This window comes from Lottia gigantea (assembly GCF_000327385.1).
Source record: "Lottia gigantea unplaced genomic scaffold LOTGIsca_9, whole genome shotgun sequence".
Taxonomy (NCBI): Eukaryota; Metazoa; Mollusca; class Gastropoda; family Lottiidae; genus Lottia; species Lottia gigantea.
In genome coordinates this window covers 1,982,880-2,002,728 of record NW_008710950.1, presented here as the reverse complement: position 1 = coordinate 2,002,728, position 19,849 = coordinate 1,982,880, and the positions used below count along the sequence as shown (strand labels likewise).

Genomic DNA, 19,849 nt, shown 5'->3' with positions numbered 1-19,849 from the left:
TACATGAATTCCCTTCAACCTATTTTCTGTCAGAATACTGTAAAATATATAAAACAAACATTACCAGCTGAGTGGGCTGTACGTAATGGATGTTGGTTTAAAAACATCCTCGAGTATGAAAAGGGTATTTTTGGGTCACCAGCAATGTTTGTTGCGGTAACTTGTGGTGCGGACTAACAGAGCTATAACAGAAATATGTGGGTTGTAATGTGGGAGTAACTGATTGGAACTTCTGCTCAGATAGGTCTAAGGACAAGTATTGTTTAGGAAATATCAATTTGATGTAAATCCCAAAATATGAAATTGTTATATGTTTCAAGCAAAATGTTTTTAATACTAATTATTAAGAGTGAACAGCGAATCAAAACGGTGTTACTTAAGGACCTCATAGATGTTACATACCTATAACGTAAACTATTTTATTTACTTTGGATTAAAGGTTATCAATGTGATAAAAATGGCGTTAACATGCATACCTCTTATGTGACAAGTAAACACAAATTGGATAAACAAAATTTTGACAAAAGTTGGCAAAGTTAAGTTTTCTTTTAAAAAAAATACATTTCCAAATATAATCTCGTTCAGTACTACATGTTTATATTTACAATTCAGTATATTTCATGATGTAGAAGTTTCTGAACGTTATTGAGGTAACGAAGGTCAGATTGTTCCTTGTCTTGTCTTCCTACCTACGAAAGCAACCAGCAGAGACCTCACTGATCAATTAGCATATATCCAATAATCAGAAATCACCAAACGTCTGTTTTCATATGAAAGTTCGATAAAATACAAGTATCTCGACTTATGGAAACAAAAACAATCAGATCATTTTTTTTTTATATATGATTGTCTGTTCTTTATATTTACAGCTATTAAGATTTAACTGTGAAGAAAATGGCAACGACGATACACAAAATAACTTCCCCAAAAACAAAATCAAGTACGAGACCGTCTAAAAGTTTAGATAGTCAAAGAAGTGATTCGTTCAATATTGAACTTTTGGAATATGAATGGCCAGATTTGCCTCCCCTCACACACGTTCGAGATGCAATAACCCGCAATAAGATTAGTCGTGGTATAAGTTATATATTGCCTTTAGATCCTATCAGCAGTAACTTTAAACCAGATTTACGAGCTATGTTTACTCAGACGAATCGAGGAAATAGCGATAAAAGTCTGTTTGAGCACACAAAATCAAGACCAACGTCTAAAACTCGATATTTCAGTAACAGTGTCGACACCAATTGGGCCGATAAAAACATTCGGCTGTGTTCTCCGAAGCTAAACTCCGAATCTGACAAGGTTCGAAAGATGTATGGAAGATCCGCACCATGTCATTCATCAGCTAAAAGAAGGATGGGTTTGGATATGCAGAAATCGCGGCAACATTCGAGTTTACATGTGCAAATAAAAGCCAAGGAACCACCGGAAGCTGTTCAATTGAGAGAGGAAGTTGATCATATCATCAAAACACTCAAGGAAGATGAAGGTGATTTCGACATCGAAAACGAAGCTGTTCACGGAGAAAGTGATTTGTCTAAAGAATTGAAAAACACGCCTTTGGATAGAAAGGAATCTATATTTAAAGAACAAGCCAACTCTCTTTCTGATAAAATAGAAACATTAAGACTAGGACACAAACGGTTTTCTTCTTACCAAACACTAAGAGAGACGGAACCGCCAAAGTTAGTTATACCGAATCCTTTGCGTTCTACTTATCTATCAGATGCATCTAATCAGCATATTTGGGAGTGGCTGCATGATGGTGAACAAATGTCTGATTTTGATTTCTTTTTGTCTGTTTGTGGATGACATGGAGAGTAATAAAAGTGTAATGTCTCTGAAAACTCGATAGATGAATCTTTCTTACAAGGCTCATACAGATATGTTTGCAAAAAGTTTCTTAAGCTTAAGTGAAAACGAATTTGATCCTCGAGTTTTGTGTATGATTGCTACATTTATGTTCAGGGCAAGCCTCTCGAAACTAGGGGACAGCTGTCGATGTTGAGATTCAAAATTCGGCAGCTCTGTCGAAGTGCAAAGTTGCAAACCTCCCACAGAGCGTCTGAAAGAGTTCTCCCCAAGACAATGTTTTAAAAAATTGATAAGGTGCATTTATCGAAGCACCCTTGTTCCACATTTCTATAACAAACAAATAAACATAATTTACCCACATTAAAATATCAGAGAGATTTTAACCATTCCTTTAAGATGAGATTCTTTGTGAATCGTATCACGGATATAATCTTAATTGTAATCTCGAGTAATTTATGAAATACTACGACAGTCATTTCCCTCATGAACGTATCAAGTAGAAACGGCAAATTTTGTTGAACGTGAAACACGTAATGACCGAAATTAACACACTTGATTTGTTGGCCTACCATGCACTGAAAAAAGAAAGATTAAAAATACATTGTCATTATATCAACAACATTTTGGTGAATGTCTTGACTATCCATTCTACTAAAAATTACCACCTTCCTTTGTTTAGCCGATGTCTATAACATACGAAATCATGGAACGATTTGAAATATTCACCTAACTATATTCCTGTTACTTATAATGTATTCTATATTTGCTATTTATTCCCACGTACTATAACAAGTTTGGTAATGGATGTCTTGTGTCATAACGATAATATGATTACAGAGATTTTAAGTCATTAGCTTTCATAACAAGACTCCATAAAACAGTACTGAGTAGTTAGCAACTCGAGTATTTATAGAATATAAAACCCATTTTTGGGAAAGATCTTAATATTTAATATGAGTTATATGATTATCAACCTGAAAAGGAATTAACAACTTCAATATTGGCTATCACCCTTATCTTTCGAAACAAGTTCTTTTTCGTATCAATGTTTAAAACACAGTTCTTGATGTATGTTGACAAAACTTGAAATCGTATGATGAACCCATGAAGGTTTATTTAATATACATTACCGATCATGTTCCTCAAAGCGCATCTGCATTCAAGGCAACTTCCTAAAGGATTTGGACGAAACTTAGTAAAATTATGAACTAACACCTATGGAAGTGCCCGACTGAAAACTAATCATGTTCCGAAAGAAATGTATGACTAAATTTGAATTTTTGAATGTTGTCATTCGGCAAAATGTTCCAAATTAGACGAAGCTATCAATGGTCAAATGTACGTACATGTATATGACCATTTATACAGTAAACATATTTTCAGACATCCGCTTTATACAATATAGTTTGTGTGAAGAAATCTGTAGACCACGGTCCTTTCACAATAATTTGGAACAATAAATCCCCCCTGGATGTCATATTCCAATAGCATTTGGTTGTAACAAACTGCCGTTAAACTGGTCTGGCAACCCATGCGTTTAATAACATACACGTCAAATATAAATTGATCTTGTCGCCTCGATAAATTTAATCAGTTTTTAAGGTGATGGGCAATCATTTAATTACTGACTATGTCATTCATGTCGCTTCCTAGCCATTTTAAACAGAGACTTGAAGAAAGTGAGTTCAGGATAGAATTAACAATAAGGTAAGAATCGTAGCGAAATTTTAAAGTTTCATCGAATATATGAGCTTCCATATTAAAAATAACATGTGTTCATGGTCGTACTGGTCTATGTTTTTGCTTGAGGCAAAAATCATGTTTGAAATTTTTTGTGAAACTCTGGCCTAAATGATGCTTAATATTCGAATAGATCTTTTTCCTGCAGTAGAAATACAATTTTTATAATTTGTTCAAAAAATTGGACATCAAAAAAGCAAAATTTTTAGCGGATATCATGTTTAATTTTTGATCTTTCCATTTCTTTCTAAGTTTAGTCTTAATGATAGGATGAATTTGCCTATATACAGTTTCGGCGCTGATATTGTTATCCTAATTGTCTTCTAATTAAATGTGAAGAAATACTTCGACGAACTTCCATTAAGCAAACATCTACAGAATGACAAATTACAAAATCATAATCTAAATAAATGCTTTCAAATAGAAAAGACAAAAAGAAGAACATTAAAAACATGCTGTAAAAATAAGGCAAGATCCAAGATCTGTTAAATGCAAATTATTATTCGAAACACGTCATCACAATATAAAATAATGTTAAAGTTTTGTTGAAGTTTTGGACTGTACGAATTGGTTTTAATAATATGGAAACTACCAGCTTATTTCATTTATCGAGTATGGTGAAAGAGTCAGATAAATTGGTGTTAGCGATTGTTTTCTTCACCAATATGTTGGATAATCTACTGCTTACAGTTGTAGGTAGGTTCATAACATTTCATTTACCATCTTATCATTTTCTTCATATTGCTCTATATTTCTCATCTGCATTTTGAATTGATCCTTGGGCGTCCGTACTATTTGAAAATTATAAAGCCAAAAAACATGCAAAACTGAGCTTAACAAAACACGTACAGACTTGGACTTGGACTTTGTTTTAGATTTGCTCATAATTCAGCCACAGTTGGCCTATGTATATATTATATGCTGGTTTAACAATACCCTGGGCCAGAAAAGACGAAGGTGTCATTTGATTGAATAAAGAACAAATTTACCAAAATTTTTACCTAAACCTTTTCGAAACGTTTTTCTTTGATTTGTGTTCGAAAATATATATTACAAATTAAAACCAAAACCTAGGTGAAAATTAATCTTTTTAATTCAAAATTAAAAGTGAAGTATGTCGTATGTGAGCTATCGTAAATTTCTCTAATTTTTTTATATTCGTATAAGCTTATAATATATCATTATTTGGGTAGATTAAGTTAAAGATATTGCTCACGATGTTATGGATACAGTCTGTATTTTCAAAATCAAAATGTATTTCATTTTCTCTGGAAATAAAATACGTTGATAATGGTGTTATTTCAATTTATTACAAAGTGGTGCAGGATGCGTGGAACGTTAAAGGTACGATTGCCATATTTGGCCAATCTTACCTTAGTTTCAGTATCGGGAATTCTATTTAGCTAAGCCAATCAGTAATAGTGTTCACAGCTCGCCATCGAAATTTGAGCCTTCAAATCTATGTCCAGATCTTTTCGTGATTGAATGTTTAAATGACGACTCGTCAATTTAAGATACTCTGTGACATATAGAAAAGACATATAGAAATAGTGAGTAAAATTCCTGGTTTGAAGTATTTTTAAAGAAATTATGCGATTTTCTTTCATTTCTAGAACTAATGCTTTGAGTAGTAAAATGTTCTCTTGATTAAATAAATCGCTAATTACTATTTTTTCAGTTCCAATAATTCCCGATTATCTCCTAGGAATTGATAATGCTAACTGGGAATATGGGAATCGAACAGTTCTAACGAACCAATCAAATTTGATTATGTCCTCAAAGAACCAATCGGAAGAAACTATCACTCAGAGAATATTTCTATTATCGGCTAATATTATGAACGAGAATAGTAAAGTGGGTTGGTTATTATCATCTAAAGCTATTGTCCAACTTATAGCCAATCCTTTTATAAGCCCACTTGCTGGAAGGTAAATTCTCAGTTTTAATTCTGTTCGCCACATTTCTTAATGCAGCCTTATATACATTATATATACAATGTAGAGCAAAAATAAATTATGGGTATCTAATATATCCGATTTTCAAGTTTTTATTTTCACTTCCGACTTCCGACTTCCAAGTTTTTTTTCACTTTATATTGATGAGACCTTGGACAAGTTCGATATTTACAATTTTTCAATGAACGGTTTTTTGAGTTATTGCCCTTGACTTAGCCAAAACGCGTCTAAGTTGGCTTTTGAGCGCGATAGAGACTACAGTTTTCATCTGATTCGAATGAAATTTGGTGTGATCATTTATATTAATGAGATCTTGGACAAGTTCGATATTCACAATTTTTCGATGAACAGTTTTTGAGTTATTGCCCTTGACTTAGCCTAAACGAATTGAAATTGGATTGTGAACGCAATAGAGACTACAGTTTTCATCTGATTCGAATGAAATTTGGTGTGATCATTTATATATTGATGAGATTTTGGATAAGTTCGATATTCATGATGTTTCGTTGGACAGTTTTTATACGCCCACATATAATGTGGTCGTATATTGTCGTCACCTCTGTCCGTCCGTCGGTCCATAATTGGCTTGTTATCTGATTTTAATGAAATTTGGTGTGATCATTTATATTAATGAATTCTTGGACAAGTTCAAATTTGATGATCTTTCGATGACCGGAATTCGAGTTTTTGCCCTTGACTTAGTAAAAACGCATCAAAATTCGTTAGCTTGTTAATGCGATAGTTTATGTCCGAATTTCATTGAATATTGTGTGTTTATATCAACAATATCTTGAACAATTGAGATTTTTGGTATGATTTGACACAGATTGGTGACCACCCTTGATATACTGAAAATGTATCAGGAAAGTGGGCATATCTTGCTAGACAACGACTTGTTGTGTCAAGTAACCTGTTTCGGTAATTTCACGGTTAATATTCGACTTCTTGCCAGAAAGCCCTTATAAAGAGAACAAGCCCTAGCATAGCGGACTAGTTGTGAAACTCTGTTATCCTCTGTTGAATCATACCTTAATTTGAACGTGCCTAAGGACTCTTAGGTATAAATTAAACCAAATTTTATTGAGATCAGATGACAACTATCGCGTTAACAAGCCACATTGGACATGATCACAAAAGCGTAGACTTAATTACCAGCTCGCTGGAGGAAAAACTTGGAAGTCCGAAGTAAAAAGTTGGAAATCGGAAGTCGGAAGTGAAAAAAAACTTGGAAGTCGGAAGTAGGAAGTGAAAAAAAAAACTTGGAAGTCGGAAGTTGGAAGTCCTGACCCGGCTTTCGTACCTTTGTAATGATGCCACAGGGTCAAATAAGATACAGATGAGAAGCATTGGATATTTATACAAGTTACATCGAAGCATGCCAATAGGAGCGAAAATATGAATACACTTGCATATTAAATCCTGATTATTCTGTTGTAAAATTGGAAGATTATATATATTATTGGTTTGTCAATCTATTATTTAATTGATTGTGAAGAAACATTTCTGTAGTATTGTCGTTATTAAATTAATGACAAGAGTATCAAGGTTTAAGATGTGACTCAAAAAAGTAAAGAATTTTAGATAAACTGAAATTAAGAACCCTTTCACGTGGCTTGTTACACAAAACATATTATTATCAAACTAAATCGCATATATCTGTCCATTTAATAAAACATTTTCATGTGTCGTAACTCGTAAAGTGAAATGGGAATAAGGAATAATAGTTGTTCATTATTTTAACAGGTTTGGTTACCAATGTTTATTGTTTGCTGGCACTACCATCATCTTAGTTTCAACATTAGGTATTGTTTTTTTAATGTTCTTTTTAACTTTCTTACTATATATTGAATATATACAATATATAATGTAATGGTATATGTCTTTGATAATCTACAAAAGTTGTTAATGCAACAAAACAGACTTGTTCCTGAATATTTTTAACTCACAGTTAAGACGACATTGTAACTATGTAACGTTTTTAAACTTTCAGTGTTCGCCTTTTCAGTGTATTATATACCATTGTTTATAGCTAGATCTGTACAAGGTCTGGGATCTGCTGCATTAGCTATAGGAGGTGAGTGCCGTAATATATTTCCGCAGAAAAATACTATTAATATCATGTTAGATTCATCATAGGGCATAAGACTAGACCGTGTTACTTATAATTGTGATGCGAGGTTGATTCTTCAACAGCTTCGATCTCCTGACATTAGCCCATCAGCGATATACATCTGGTAATCTTTTCATACTTAGTCAGTCCTTCGCGTATATTGGAAGCTAAACCCCTACTTCCAACATTAGCCACCCGGATGATGATTTTGTATCCGAATAAAAAATTAAGTAGCCAATAACATTATTCTATATCTATACAGGAATGAGTATAGTTGCTGAACGTTACCCAGACGATAAACAGAGAAGTAAAGCTATGGGGGTGGCTATGGGAGGTTCTGCTACGGGAATTTTAGGTAAAAATATCATTTCCACCCATTTGTCAGACAGTTGTTGAAATAATTCTAGAGTATTTGAGATGCTTGCAATGTTTTATTTTTATTTCAAATTACAGTCATGACATAGAATTGCAATAATATGACCCAATTTAAATTTACCAGGTTAAGACCACCATGACAGAACTTTTAGTAACAATAAATAGATATTGATAATTCATTACTAAGCTTCAAACATTTCAATCTGCCCAAGTCTTGAAAACTTTGGCAATACAGAAGAATTTAGGTAATTAGTCACAGGAAATTCGGTCACCGGAAATTTGGTCACAGTATAAAGGTTACACGGAAATTTGGTCACAGTAAAAATATCACACGGTAATTTGGCCACAGTAATACGGTCACATGGTTATTTGGTTACAGTAAAAAGGTCACACGGTAATTTGGTCACAGTAATACAGTCACAGGGTAATTCGCCACAATAATAAGGTCACAAAGAAGCCCCATGTGCGAATATTACTGGATAGAGGACGATTAAACACGACGATATGACTGTTAAGGTCATCCATGGTCAAGCCCGCCGAAGTTGCAAAAGTGACAGTTTCAAAACTCTATCCCCTCCACCATTTATTCAGTTAGTCCGAATGGTATTGGTGTTTCGTGGACTACGAACCAATGGCTAAAGCGTTTTTTTTTTCAATTTCACTTTGGGTTTCGATTTATCGGTCCTATCGAGCGCTTTGACGTTACGTTCCTAAGTCCGGCAATAAGTCCTGGGAAGTCGAAGAAGCGATCGGGTGGTATTGTTGGACAGAGCAATTAGTCCTCCACAACGTGGACGTAGAATTTTGTGAAAGAGTCCCCATGGGGACGAAGAGACTATCACGACGAGGTCATCGGAGGTCAAGGTCAAATTACCGTGTGACCAAATTATCGTGTCACCTTTTTACTGTGACCAAATGTCCGGTGACCGAATTACCGCCCCATACAGATTTCTTAGTATTACCATTTTTCAAATTAAAAAATTTTACTTTTACTTGATTATTGCTATTAGTGTTCACTCGTGGTTCGTGTTGCCTTTTTTACAGAATAAAATGTTTCAAACCATGGCCTTTCATCCATTTCAGTTGGTTACCCTTTCGGTGGTTTTATGTACACATTTGTTGGTAAAGTTGCACCATTCTGCATCATAGCTGTATTTATCGCCCTTGATTTAGGTAAGCTTGACATTCAAATTTTATGAAATTATACTGGGGATTATCTTTACAAGATGATCCGCCGTTGTTATCAAATTGTCTACTTGGATATGAAATGCAGATTTCATTTCTTTCCATGATAATCTTGGTGTTTTCTTGTTTCAGCTTGTCAGTGGTTGATACTCAAGCCCTACATTTTCCATCGGGTAAGGTTGAATACTCTACACAGGGGTCAAATTTCTTTGTTAAAATACAATATGTTATTAATGGTTAACAACCAAGATACAAATTAATGGAAACGTATAACGTAATGTTTGATTATAATTATACATTCTAGTAACCTAATTTCGTGGCCTAAGCATTTACATGTTTTCATGGGGTTTTTTTTCTACAAAGTCAACCTGCAGAATTTTTCCTATCGTTTCAAAGTAAAGACATATTTATTTTCTTTTTTTTAACATATGCAAAATGGCGGATTTCAGTTATTACCAAATATCAGAATTTTTTATCAGCCAATTTAGGATATAATCACAAGCTTTAATTATTCCACTGAACAAAGTCACGTGAAAAACTAGCGGATACCATGTTAGCAGAAAATGTGGGCCATATTCTTATGTTGTTTCAATGACTTTTAGCAATAAATTACTTTTTAAATTTTTTTTAAAATCATTGTTCTTTGAAGAAATTGTCATTAGTTATAATGAAAAATTATTAACGTTACAGACAAATGATAATTATACCACTGGGTATCAACCGTGTTTTTCTCGCCTTATTATAAATCAACATTAAATAGGTGACGCATTTTGCAGCCGTTGTCGAGTTGGTTACTCATGAAATATAGGTCAAGGTGAGGGAAATCGAAAATAAAAAAAATCGAAGCAAACTAATTTTAATCAATTTTTAGAATATCTGAAGAAACATCTAAAAATGTTCGTTTATTAATTTTGGCGAAATTCGGTGTTGAATTCTTATATTCACGAATAAAGGTTACACCACTGTATATAATATATGGGGCCTATCCCTTTCCATACATCAGTAATGTTCCCTTATAAAACTATTATTATTGCTTTCTTTAATCTACAGAGAGAAAAAAAAACAACATCTTTATTAAAGTTATTACAAGATCCATATATTTTGGTAATATCAGGTAAAATTATTACTAACTATAAAATCGTACCAAAAATATCGTTTATTTCGGCGTTTCTGCTATTAGAAATCATAAGCTATTTTCTCTATAACCACGCTTCTTGTATGCGGTATCTCGTGTGCATCTCCCCATTTAAATATGCATGTTTAAAATTTTTTAAACTTGAACTGATATTAGCTATTTCTACTTTGATATTATTTTTAGGATCCATAATGCTCACGTCAATGGCCATGGCGGTTATTGAACCAACCGTGCCGTTATGGATTATGCAGACAATGAATGCTGAAAAATGGCAAATAGGTGACTATATAATATATTTTTAATGGAAAAAGAGTACTATGAAGAATTGAATATAATTTGAATTCCTGAACAAAACGTGTAACACTTCTTTTTTCCCCGAAATCTCTCGACCCCATTACCAGAAAATATGTCCACTTCTATCGTTTGGCTAGTTCCATGTGCACTGAACTTCTTAAAGTTACCTGTATGCTAGACCAAATAATTGAGGCATCTTAAATCATTACCTTACATTACCAATACTATAAGTGTTAGATGGTGATGAGAAAACTGGCTTACAAATGCAGTGATGATAAAATACAGCGTTATTTAAATTATAAGAAATAGTTATAAATGACTGTATAGATCTAGCTAATAATAAAAGGATGGTAGGATTTCTTTTAGCAATTGATTTTAGGAGAGCCTTTGATAGTATCAATCATAACTGTATGAAAATGTATAAAATTCGTGAAAATTTAATGCGCTGCGCTTTTATACCCCTGTCTGTCCGTCGGTCCGTCCGTCAACATTTGCTTGTATACGCTCTAAAAACTAGAGTTTTTGATGGTATCAAATGAAATTCGGTATGTGTATACATATTCATAAAACGAAGATCAAGTTCGAATTTGAGCTTTTTTCGACCGTTAGAAGCAGAGTTATTGCTCTTGCCCCAAAATCTGGAATATGCTATTACTCTCTTAGTTTTCAACCGATTTTGATGAAACTTAAAATGGATGTTATTGGACCTAAATCGAAACGTTTGAGAAATTTTAGTTTACTTCTGATTAAATTTAAGGCTTTTTCAAGATTTAAGCCTCTTACGTCAACTTTAAGGAGTTATCGCCCTTTAACCTCTATACATTAAGTGCTTCCATCAACATCAATTGCTCGTAAACACTCTGTCCGTCGGTCCGTCTGCCCGTCAAAATTTGCTTGTAAACGCTCTAAAAACTAGATTTTTTGATGGAATCAAATGAAATTCGGCATGTGTAGACATGTTCATAAAACGAAGATCAAGTTCGAATTTGAGCTATTTTCGACCGTAAGAAGCAGAGTTATATCCCTTGGCCCAAAATCTTGAATATTTACCATCTGCATGCCGCGGTGGGCGTATATGGCTGTGGTTATGTTTAAGTTGTCTTAGGTAAATTAAATGAAATTTTATACACAAGTGAAATTAAAATTAGATAATATTCAGAATATTTTCATAGTGAACAAAACGAAATTTAAAACCAATCCACAGTGGCTCTTTGCAAACCACTTAATTTATTGGACAAAATGTTATATTTACAAATGTAAACTCTTAAATATTAACCCTAGTAAATTCGACCTTTGTAGATATTTGAATAAATAAAGAATTTAGAATTAAACAAATATCCTATTTCAAAAATTTACAATGAAAAAATGGAAAGATTTACAAGCTTTTTAAAGACCCCTCTTACTGTCACAAATACCTATAAACAACGTGTCATGTATTTTATAGATGTATGAGATCTGTAGTTAAATTTGTTGGATGTAGGATTGAAACCCTACCTTTATATATTATGTTCTGTATGATAATGTAAAATGTTTAATATGTATGTTTAAAATAAAGAATATATGAGCCCAAAAAAGAACAATTATGAGAAAGTTAGAAATCTCAATAATGAATGACTAACCTTTAAGTAGGATCATTTCTTTGGGGAAATTGCTGAAAATACCAAAATCATACTTGTATTTAAAAAAAATAAACATTATTATGATTGTATTTTAGGGCTAGTTTTTTTACCCGATAGTATTGGGTACCTCATTGGTACTAATTTCTTTGGTGTTACTGCCAGGAACATAGGACGGTGAGTAGAAATTTGTACCTTGTGCTTTGTTTTGTTGGAATTTTCATAAAATCTGTTCGATAGGTAGTCTAACCAACTATCTTAAATTTACCACTTTACGAACTCGTCTCGAAGTGTAGACGTGCGAATAAGTTCTACCTGTCCAACTTTATTAGGGACAGTTGTCTGAAGATCGTATAGCATGAAACTCGGTTCTGTTTTGATATAGATATTACAATTGATGTATCTATTTTAACAGTGGAAATATCCTGTTGTAAATATATTTTTTAGGTGGATAACAACTATTGTATGTATGGTTATGATTAGTTTATGCTTAATTTGTGTAAGTTTGAATTATAATATTCTTTGGTTAGGTTGGCTCTACATACCTACTGCTGGTGATTGATATCCCCAAACTTGAATTTCGCCTTAAATTGTATTTAGTTAAAATTCCTTAAGAAAACCTGAAGTACCTCTAAGATCATTGCATTTAATGTGTGGCAGGAAAATGTTGCTTTGAAGTGAATGAGGTCAGGTATAAGTAAAATGTGTCGATTTAGAAACTGAATTATATTTCTTTGAGAAAACAAGTGAGTGGTCAGAGAATTACTCAATTTCCACAGTAAAGCTGACAAGCATAATTTTGTTTACTTATCAACGAAGTTCTCATTTAAAACCATTTTTATTCTAGTTGCCGTTTGCAACGGAGCTAACACAATTATTACTGCCACACCTAGGTCTAGGATTGGGTTTAGGTAAGAAATATATTGTTATCATCCATAAACCTCTGCAAACCTATTGTGTTAGTAATTTGTTATTTGTTACAATATTTTGTACTTAATCAACATCAGACAAATGTTTGGGAACACCGATATAGTTTCCTTGTAGTTTTGATTATTTTGTTGATAGGTGCTACAGATGCTGCATTGATGCCAATGTTAGCTTTACTAGTTGATACGAGACATGATGCTTTTTATGGGAGTGTGTATGCTATAGCGCAGTTATCAGTTTGTTTGGCATATTCTGTTGGTAAGTATATAACATGAAACCTACATTATTACAGCCCCAAATGAAGCGTGTAGTTACCAAGCACGCTTGACGGACGGACAGACTTCTAGCATCTTCGTCGTTCGGCAAAAATAAACGAAATGTTAAATTTTACTTGAGGACTTTGAATTTATTGTTTTATTTTTCTTTTCTTTATATTCATTATTTGAGAATTTTTATCAATTATTCATATCACTTTATAGGTCCTTCTGTGGCAGGTCAGTTGGTAAAGATAGTGGGATTTCCATGGTAAGTAGCTGTTTCCCCAAAAATCTGAAAGATTAAATTAACAAGGAAAACTTCGCAAGTGGGTCAAAAGGATGATAACATCGATGTTAACAATGGTCAGCATTGACTCACTTTTATTTGGTAACGAATCTTGGTTTCATTTCAAAATACCATTCCTATGGCAACGATCTTTCTAAATACTCTGTAGATGTTTGAATTTCCAATTTGAAAATGAATTATTTCTTATGCCTCGGTCGGGCAAAGCTCTTAAGAATCGTTCGTACCCTTTACACCCATATCAATATTTATTAAAGATTTACACAAATTACATAAATTTCATTGAATTTATGGACTCTATTTCAGGTTATATGAAAATGAAATGAATGGAGTTTTACGTCCTCTTTCTATTTCAGGTTAATACGTGGTCTTGGTATTATAAGTATACTGTATACACCTTTATGTATTTTACTAAGAAAAGTACCAATTCCTTCAGAGAATACGGTTTGTACTTCTGTAATTGTAGATCGGACGTCATAATCTGAAAATTGCACCTACTAAAAAATAACCTACTTCTCTGCACTTTATGAAGACGGGCACTTACAACAGAGACAGCTATCAGAAAACATTGCAAAGCTATATAGTTTTATCAACAAAATTAAACAGAAATCCTCAAAAAAATTGTGACACTTTTACATACATTGTAATGTCATCATTATTTTACTTTGTTTTCTGTAAGTGATCGAATATTTTGTTGTTGTTATAGATGATATTGTCAGGCGATAATCAACACAATGATAAACACGAATTAGATGATGCTGATGATGGTTCATTTTCTTATGGAAGGTTACATGAAGAAGATTAAGGAAACAATTTGGGCGCTTTGAAAATGTTAATGTCTATTGTTTACAGCCAATTTCAAGATAACCGTTGTTGTTGTTATCCAAGTGGTCGTCTTCTGTCATGGTCCACTATCTCTTAGTAATAAGGAAATCAAAGATGACCTATAGACATAAATAGGATTTCCGGTTTCAGAGAACTATAAACATTGAAAGTATTTTATATATAACTTTATTGTTATCTTATCACTTCCTAAATCTAATATTCACTAGGATCTATTAATGCTATTTTGAAACGTTCCGGATATTGCTCATATTCATTTAATTTCTATGTGGTTGCATATTTGTGTGAGAAACATTCCTATTCAATACAATTAGTGATACATTTCGTCACCTAGGTCCTATGCACACCGTGTTGCTGATCCGGGAGACATAACCATAGACTCTCCAGCCTCGTGGTATGTTCGGCGAATTATATTTTCCGCGAACAAACCACGAGTCCTATATCCAAAGCATCAAAAATTTGACGCCCAATAGACGGTGAAGCATATTTGGTATTTTTGCAAATAAACGGCGAACAATCAAGTCTAACTCAAGGGCCTGCATCCAATAAATCAACGGCATTGATAAATGACTGCATGCTGTATTTGCATTCACCATCTTCGATGTCTAATAAAATGGGGCTAAACCAGAGATATACCAGATGATAACTACATACAGATCGCATTTTGTCAGTGTGACCCAGGCAAATATTAAATAAGATTCGATATCCAGTCTACCTTATAATAATTTTGGGTTTGCGTTAGTGGACTGCCCTATTAATTATCCGAGTCATGGTCATGATTGTAAGTATAAAAAAAATCTATGACAAATTTAAAACATCGATTTATTTGACTTTGTTCAGGAAAAAAAACCAAGTTTGTAAGGTCCTTATATGTACATAAAATTTATTTTATTACTGATCAGCCAATAAGAGTCGAGCGATCATATAATTTGAATACAAGTGGTTTCAAGTGGACCTATGAAATTGTAATGTTTATAAATCTCCGGAAATGATGGTTGCTGTATAAAAACCATTACGGGCATTCGTTTGGCATGATTTGAGATCAGCTGCTGTACTAAGTAAAATACAGTAAATATGTAAGTAATTATATAATACAATCTTTTTTATTTAATTATGAGATAATTACAGTGCACGATTTTACTTTACACTAACATTGGGCATAGAAAAGCTTTAAGATCATTTTAAAACCATTCAATATTCAAAAGCCTAAACAAAGTAACTGCGTATATTTACCCTCACACACTATATAATTTGGCAGCTCGCCTTGAAATGAATGCATTTTATTTATTCAGTTTTGTCAAAGTCAATCGATTTTACACCGTTGAAACTGCAGAACTTAAAACGTTTTAGCTGATTAAAGAAAGGATAATCCATAGCTCAAAGCTTTTACTTTTGTAAGGTCTGAATGGCAGCCATCTTTATAAGCTCAGTCAATGAAATATCCCAATCTTAAATGATGATGTAAATTGCAAATGATGAACATTGTTTGTATGATTTATAAAAAGTGTTCAGATTTACAAAATCGTTAAATTTTTTTACGGGACTGGATTGATGATCCACACAATTTATCGTCAACATTTAGAATTTCGGAGCATAAATAAAAACATTAAATTATTTAGAACAGATATTTTACTTCTTTATTATTGTAGAAAATGAGTTATGAAGCTATATACGACTACACACCACTAAACCAAGGAGACATTGCTGTCAGAGTTGGTGATAAAATACATCATATAAAAGATGTTGGATGTGGCTGGGTGATAGGTAACAATATCACGACTGGTGAAACAGGTCATTTCCCAGCAGAATATGTCAAGGCAGTAACATCTTGGCGCAAATCATTTTCTATAATAAGATCTGTGAAACAAAGGAATACTGATCCTGAAAATAAACAGACCAAGAATGAATCCAAAATAAATAACCATTCCATGATCAAAAATAATATTTCTTTCAATAAGAAAGATGAAACTCTTGGAGAAATAAAAATATCCGATAATCTGAAATCTATGAATTCAGAATCTCGACCGATGAAAAGATGGAGAAAGAAACTATTGAAATATTCTGATGGTAAAAACAGTCGATTTAAAGCATTATTTGGAGTTCTTGCTGGTATTGTATTAGGTGCTGCTATCTTTCTGGCTATGTACTATAGTTTCCATTATGATATATTGGTATCATCTATTATAACAGGCGTATCAACCATTCTACTAGCTATAGGTCTTGCAATATCTACAAGATGCAGATGTATTGTGTTGCTGGTATTTCCTAGTCTAGCTACTGGCAAAGGTAGAGCAGCTTTCTTGTCTATTATAACTGGCTTGTTATTAATGGGACCTATTACTAATATTACCAATAACTCGAGCCAAGTTGCTATCAGTATGGCTTGTATAACAGAATTAGCTTATAATCAAAGTCAAGCCCTGCAGGATAGACTACAAGAACCAGTCAGATCATTACGGGAACAGATCCAGAGAGGAGTCGATGAAGTCAAAAAATTAAGTGAACAACTGGATAAAGCTTTTAAGGTATTGGAGGATGGCATTGACAAAGCAGAGAGGGCAGTCAGTGGTGCCCTCGACACATTGAAGGATTTCAAAAACGTAAGTTAAAATATATCTTAAAGATCATCTGAATTAAGTATTGAATAAGAAAGGTTACTTGACAGATGAGCTATTACCTTTACTATAAATAACAAGTATATTACAATTAGTGTTAAGTCACAGTTCAATCTTCAAGAAACCTATTAATTCAAAAAATATGGATAAAAGACAGGTTTAATTTCAGGGATAAAATGTTTTTTACTTTTTACTAAATTATGTTGTTGTTTGCTTACATGTTATGATATTTTGCACGAATTTATGCTTGATGAATATGGCGAATTTCAGAGATGTGACGTCTTCATTAGCCTACATGGTGCAGAAAAGTAGGACGTAAAACTCCATTCATTTCATTTCATTTTTCAGAGATGTGAAAGAAGTGTAAATTCCGGCTTAAGTAAATGCCAAATAGATTCAAGAAGAATACAAGAAGATTGTATGAAGGCGTTAGATCCTATTTCTATGGCCAGTAAAACAGTTACAGATACTGTTTCTAAAGGTGTCAATGGTTTCGTCAACGGTATATCAAGAGTATTTGGTAAAAGACGTCGACGAAGAAGATCGTGTTCTACAAATAACTGCCCTGTATTGCTTAAAAGGTATGCTTCAAATACCATCTTATTTCACAAAATATCTCCATTAAACCTATGAAACCACCAGTCTTAAGGTAAACTACTAGTAATAAAACAGTATCGAAACGTATTGTACACCGAAACTACTTGGTACAATGACGTTGAAGCTCTTTCTAGACTTTGGTTGTGGACAAATTTTATTTGCACCCTTGATTTCACTTTTGAATGCCATAAATATATGATTTATTGCAGCATAAAAATACAATTTTTTTGTATACTAGATAATAGTTTTTATAATTGAAAATAATCAAATTGTGTTCTGTTATTTGATATTTATATATAATTTGGCAGACTATTAATATTTTGTTTTTTCAAGATTGAGGCCTTTATTACCTCTGAATTTTAAACGTTGGTTAACAGAAACAATTGTATTGTATATATTCAGGAGTAAACGTGGTGTTCTTGGTAAAGTCTGTGATGTATTCACTGTTGGTGATACGATCTGTGGTGGATTTAAGAACCTCGGAGTTTGTAATATTGTCACGATACCTGGAAATTTGGTTTCAGGAATATTTAATGGTATCAGATCTGTTATAGATGCTTACTCTAATTTATTTGAAGTTGGTGTCAGAAATTCGGGGAATATAGATAGCAATGCCAATTCTTCGCAATCTGCTGCCCAGATTGTTGATAATATAAGATCTGAGTTGACAGACAAGTTAGACATGGCCACATATTTTATTACAATATTAACACGTATCATGTCAACATCTATTGTCTTGTTGATTATCAATGCTTTTCTTTATGATAAGCGCTATAAGTCTAAGCTTTCATTTGATAACCTTTATATAACGCGATACTTTAAAGAAATTGATGGTAAGAGGAGAGCTGAGCACAAGAAATCTATTCTTCCACTCAAAAAGAACGAGAGAAAAATGTATACAGACACCAGAGCTATTAAATTGTCAGTAGCAGAAAAGGGTAAATGTAAGATGGGAATAGCCCAAGTTCTGTTACATTCCGTCATTACGATCATGGTGATATTATTTGACTATCTTCTACATTTTACTCTATATCTTCTCAACAAACATGGTGACGTTCGCCTAACGTTTACTGGTGAATCAAATGTCAATATTCAGATTACAGGTTCTGGACTGATGGCTCAGTTATTTAAAATATTAGCCAATGATATATCTATAGCACAAGCGTATAATTCTACAATAAATATAGATGTCTGTCTACCACAACCTACAGAACCAGATCAATCTCAGATTTACTTATTTGCTGTCTTGTATGTTGTTGCTTTGTTTTTTGTCATAATGCAGGGTTATGGACAAAGACTGCTTCATGCCATTGCTGCTTATTTCTACCCAGAGCGAGAACAACAAAGAGTCAATTATCTCTATCGTAAAATACTTGTTAAGAGGAAAACATTTATTTTGGAAGCAAAACAACTTATATTGTCCAATACTGTTGATGATGAACGGAAATCAAGCTCCAAATTACCGAAATGTTTTAAAAGATTACCATGTTGTAGAAACAATTCTGTTCAGACTTGTACAAATTGTGAGGACGTTATAGAAAATATTATGCCATGTAAGAATAAAGACTGTCAGGCTGTATATTGTGAGGAATGTTTTACGGAATTAGGTCGCAATTGTCCTCTGTGTTCTGGAAGCCATGAAAATGATATAGAGGAAGTTATGGCCCTTGATAATAACATTGAGTTAAAAGGGGATAAAAACAGTTTCGAGTAAGCATATTCATCTACCACTGATATTAGTAATGTTAATATGACTCATTTTGTTATGATATGACATGTGAATGTATATAATAAAATATCTCACAAAGTATTTTTTTAAAACTATTTTAAGTAGTTCATTGACATAGACGGGTGCTCACTAACCGGAAGGTTCATTCCTGTTGGAGAAAGGTCAGAAAAGCGTCAAAGTCATTCTGAGTCATAACCTGAGACTCCAGTGGCTTGCAACAGTGAAAGTTTTTTGTGATATTTATCAGAAAAACTGAAGAAAACTGTTGTCATAATCAGAAGCACTTAAAGAAATAGATATGATGGTTTTTTTCTAATTTTATATCAGAACTCCAAGACACTTACAATAATGT

General features: G+C 33.1%; 3 protein-coding genes across 3 annotated transcripts; all 3 read left to right on the top strand.

The window, feature by feature from the left end:
- Window positions 1–894: 894 nt before the first annotated feature.
- Window positions 895–1,812, top strand: LOTGIDRAFT_155736 (hypothetical protein; the record flags this gene model as incomplete). Its single annotated transcript, XM_009068265.1, has 1 exon — window positions 895–1,812. One exon carries the CDS (start codon window positions 895–897, stop codon window positions 1,810–1,812), a length of 918 nt encoding a protein of 305 aa, XP_009066513.1.
- Window positions 1,813–5,397: 3,585 nt separating this feature from the next.
- On the top strand, window positions 5,398–14,151 carry LOTGIDRAFT_82249 (hypothetical protein; the record flags this gene model as incomplete). The annotated part of the gene is made up of 12 exons (XM_009068159.1): window positions 5,398–5,483; window positions 7,254–7,312; window positions 7,501–7,584; window positions 7,883–7,975; window positions 9,079–9,168; window positions 10,184–10,294; window positions 10,499–10,594; window positions 12,324–12,402; window positions 12,673–12,779; window positions 13,270–13,410; window positions 13,632–13,677; window positions 14,070–14,151. Coding segments are annotated over 12 exons (1,074 nt in total), but the record flags the coding sequence as incomplete, so codon positions are not given.
- Window positions 14,152–16,646: 2,495 nt separating this feature from the next.
- LOTGIDRAFT_184492 (hypothetical protein) lies at window positions 16,647–19,577 on the top strand. The gene is made up of 3 exons (XM_009068264.1): window positions 16,647–17,156; window positions 17,484–17,599; window positions 18,174–19,577. Exons 1-3 carry the CDS (start codon window positions 16,698–16,700, stop codon window positions 19,480–19,482), a joined length of 1,884 nt encoding a protein of 627 aa, XP_009066512.1. The 5' UTR covers window positions 16,647–16,697; the 3' UTR covers window positions 19,483–19,577.
- Window positions 19,578–19,849: the final 272 nt, after the last annotated feature.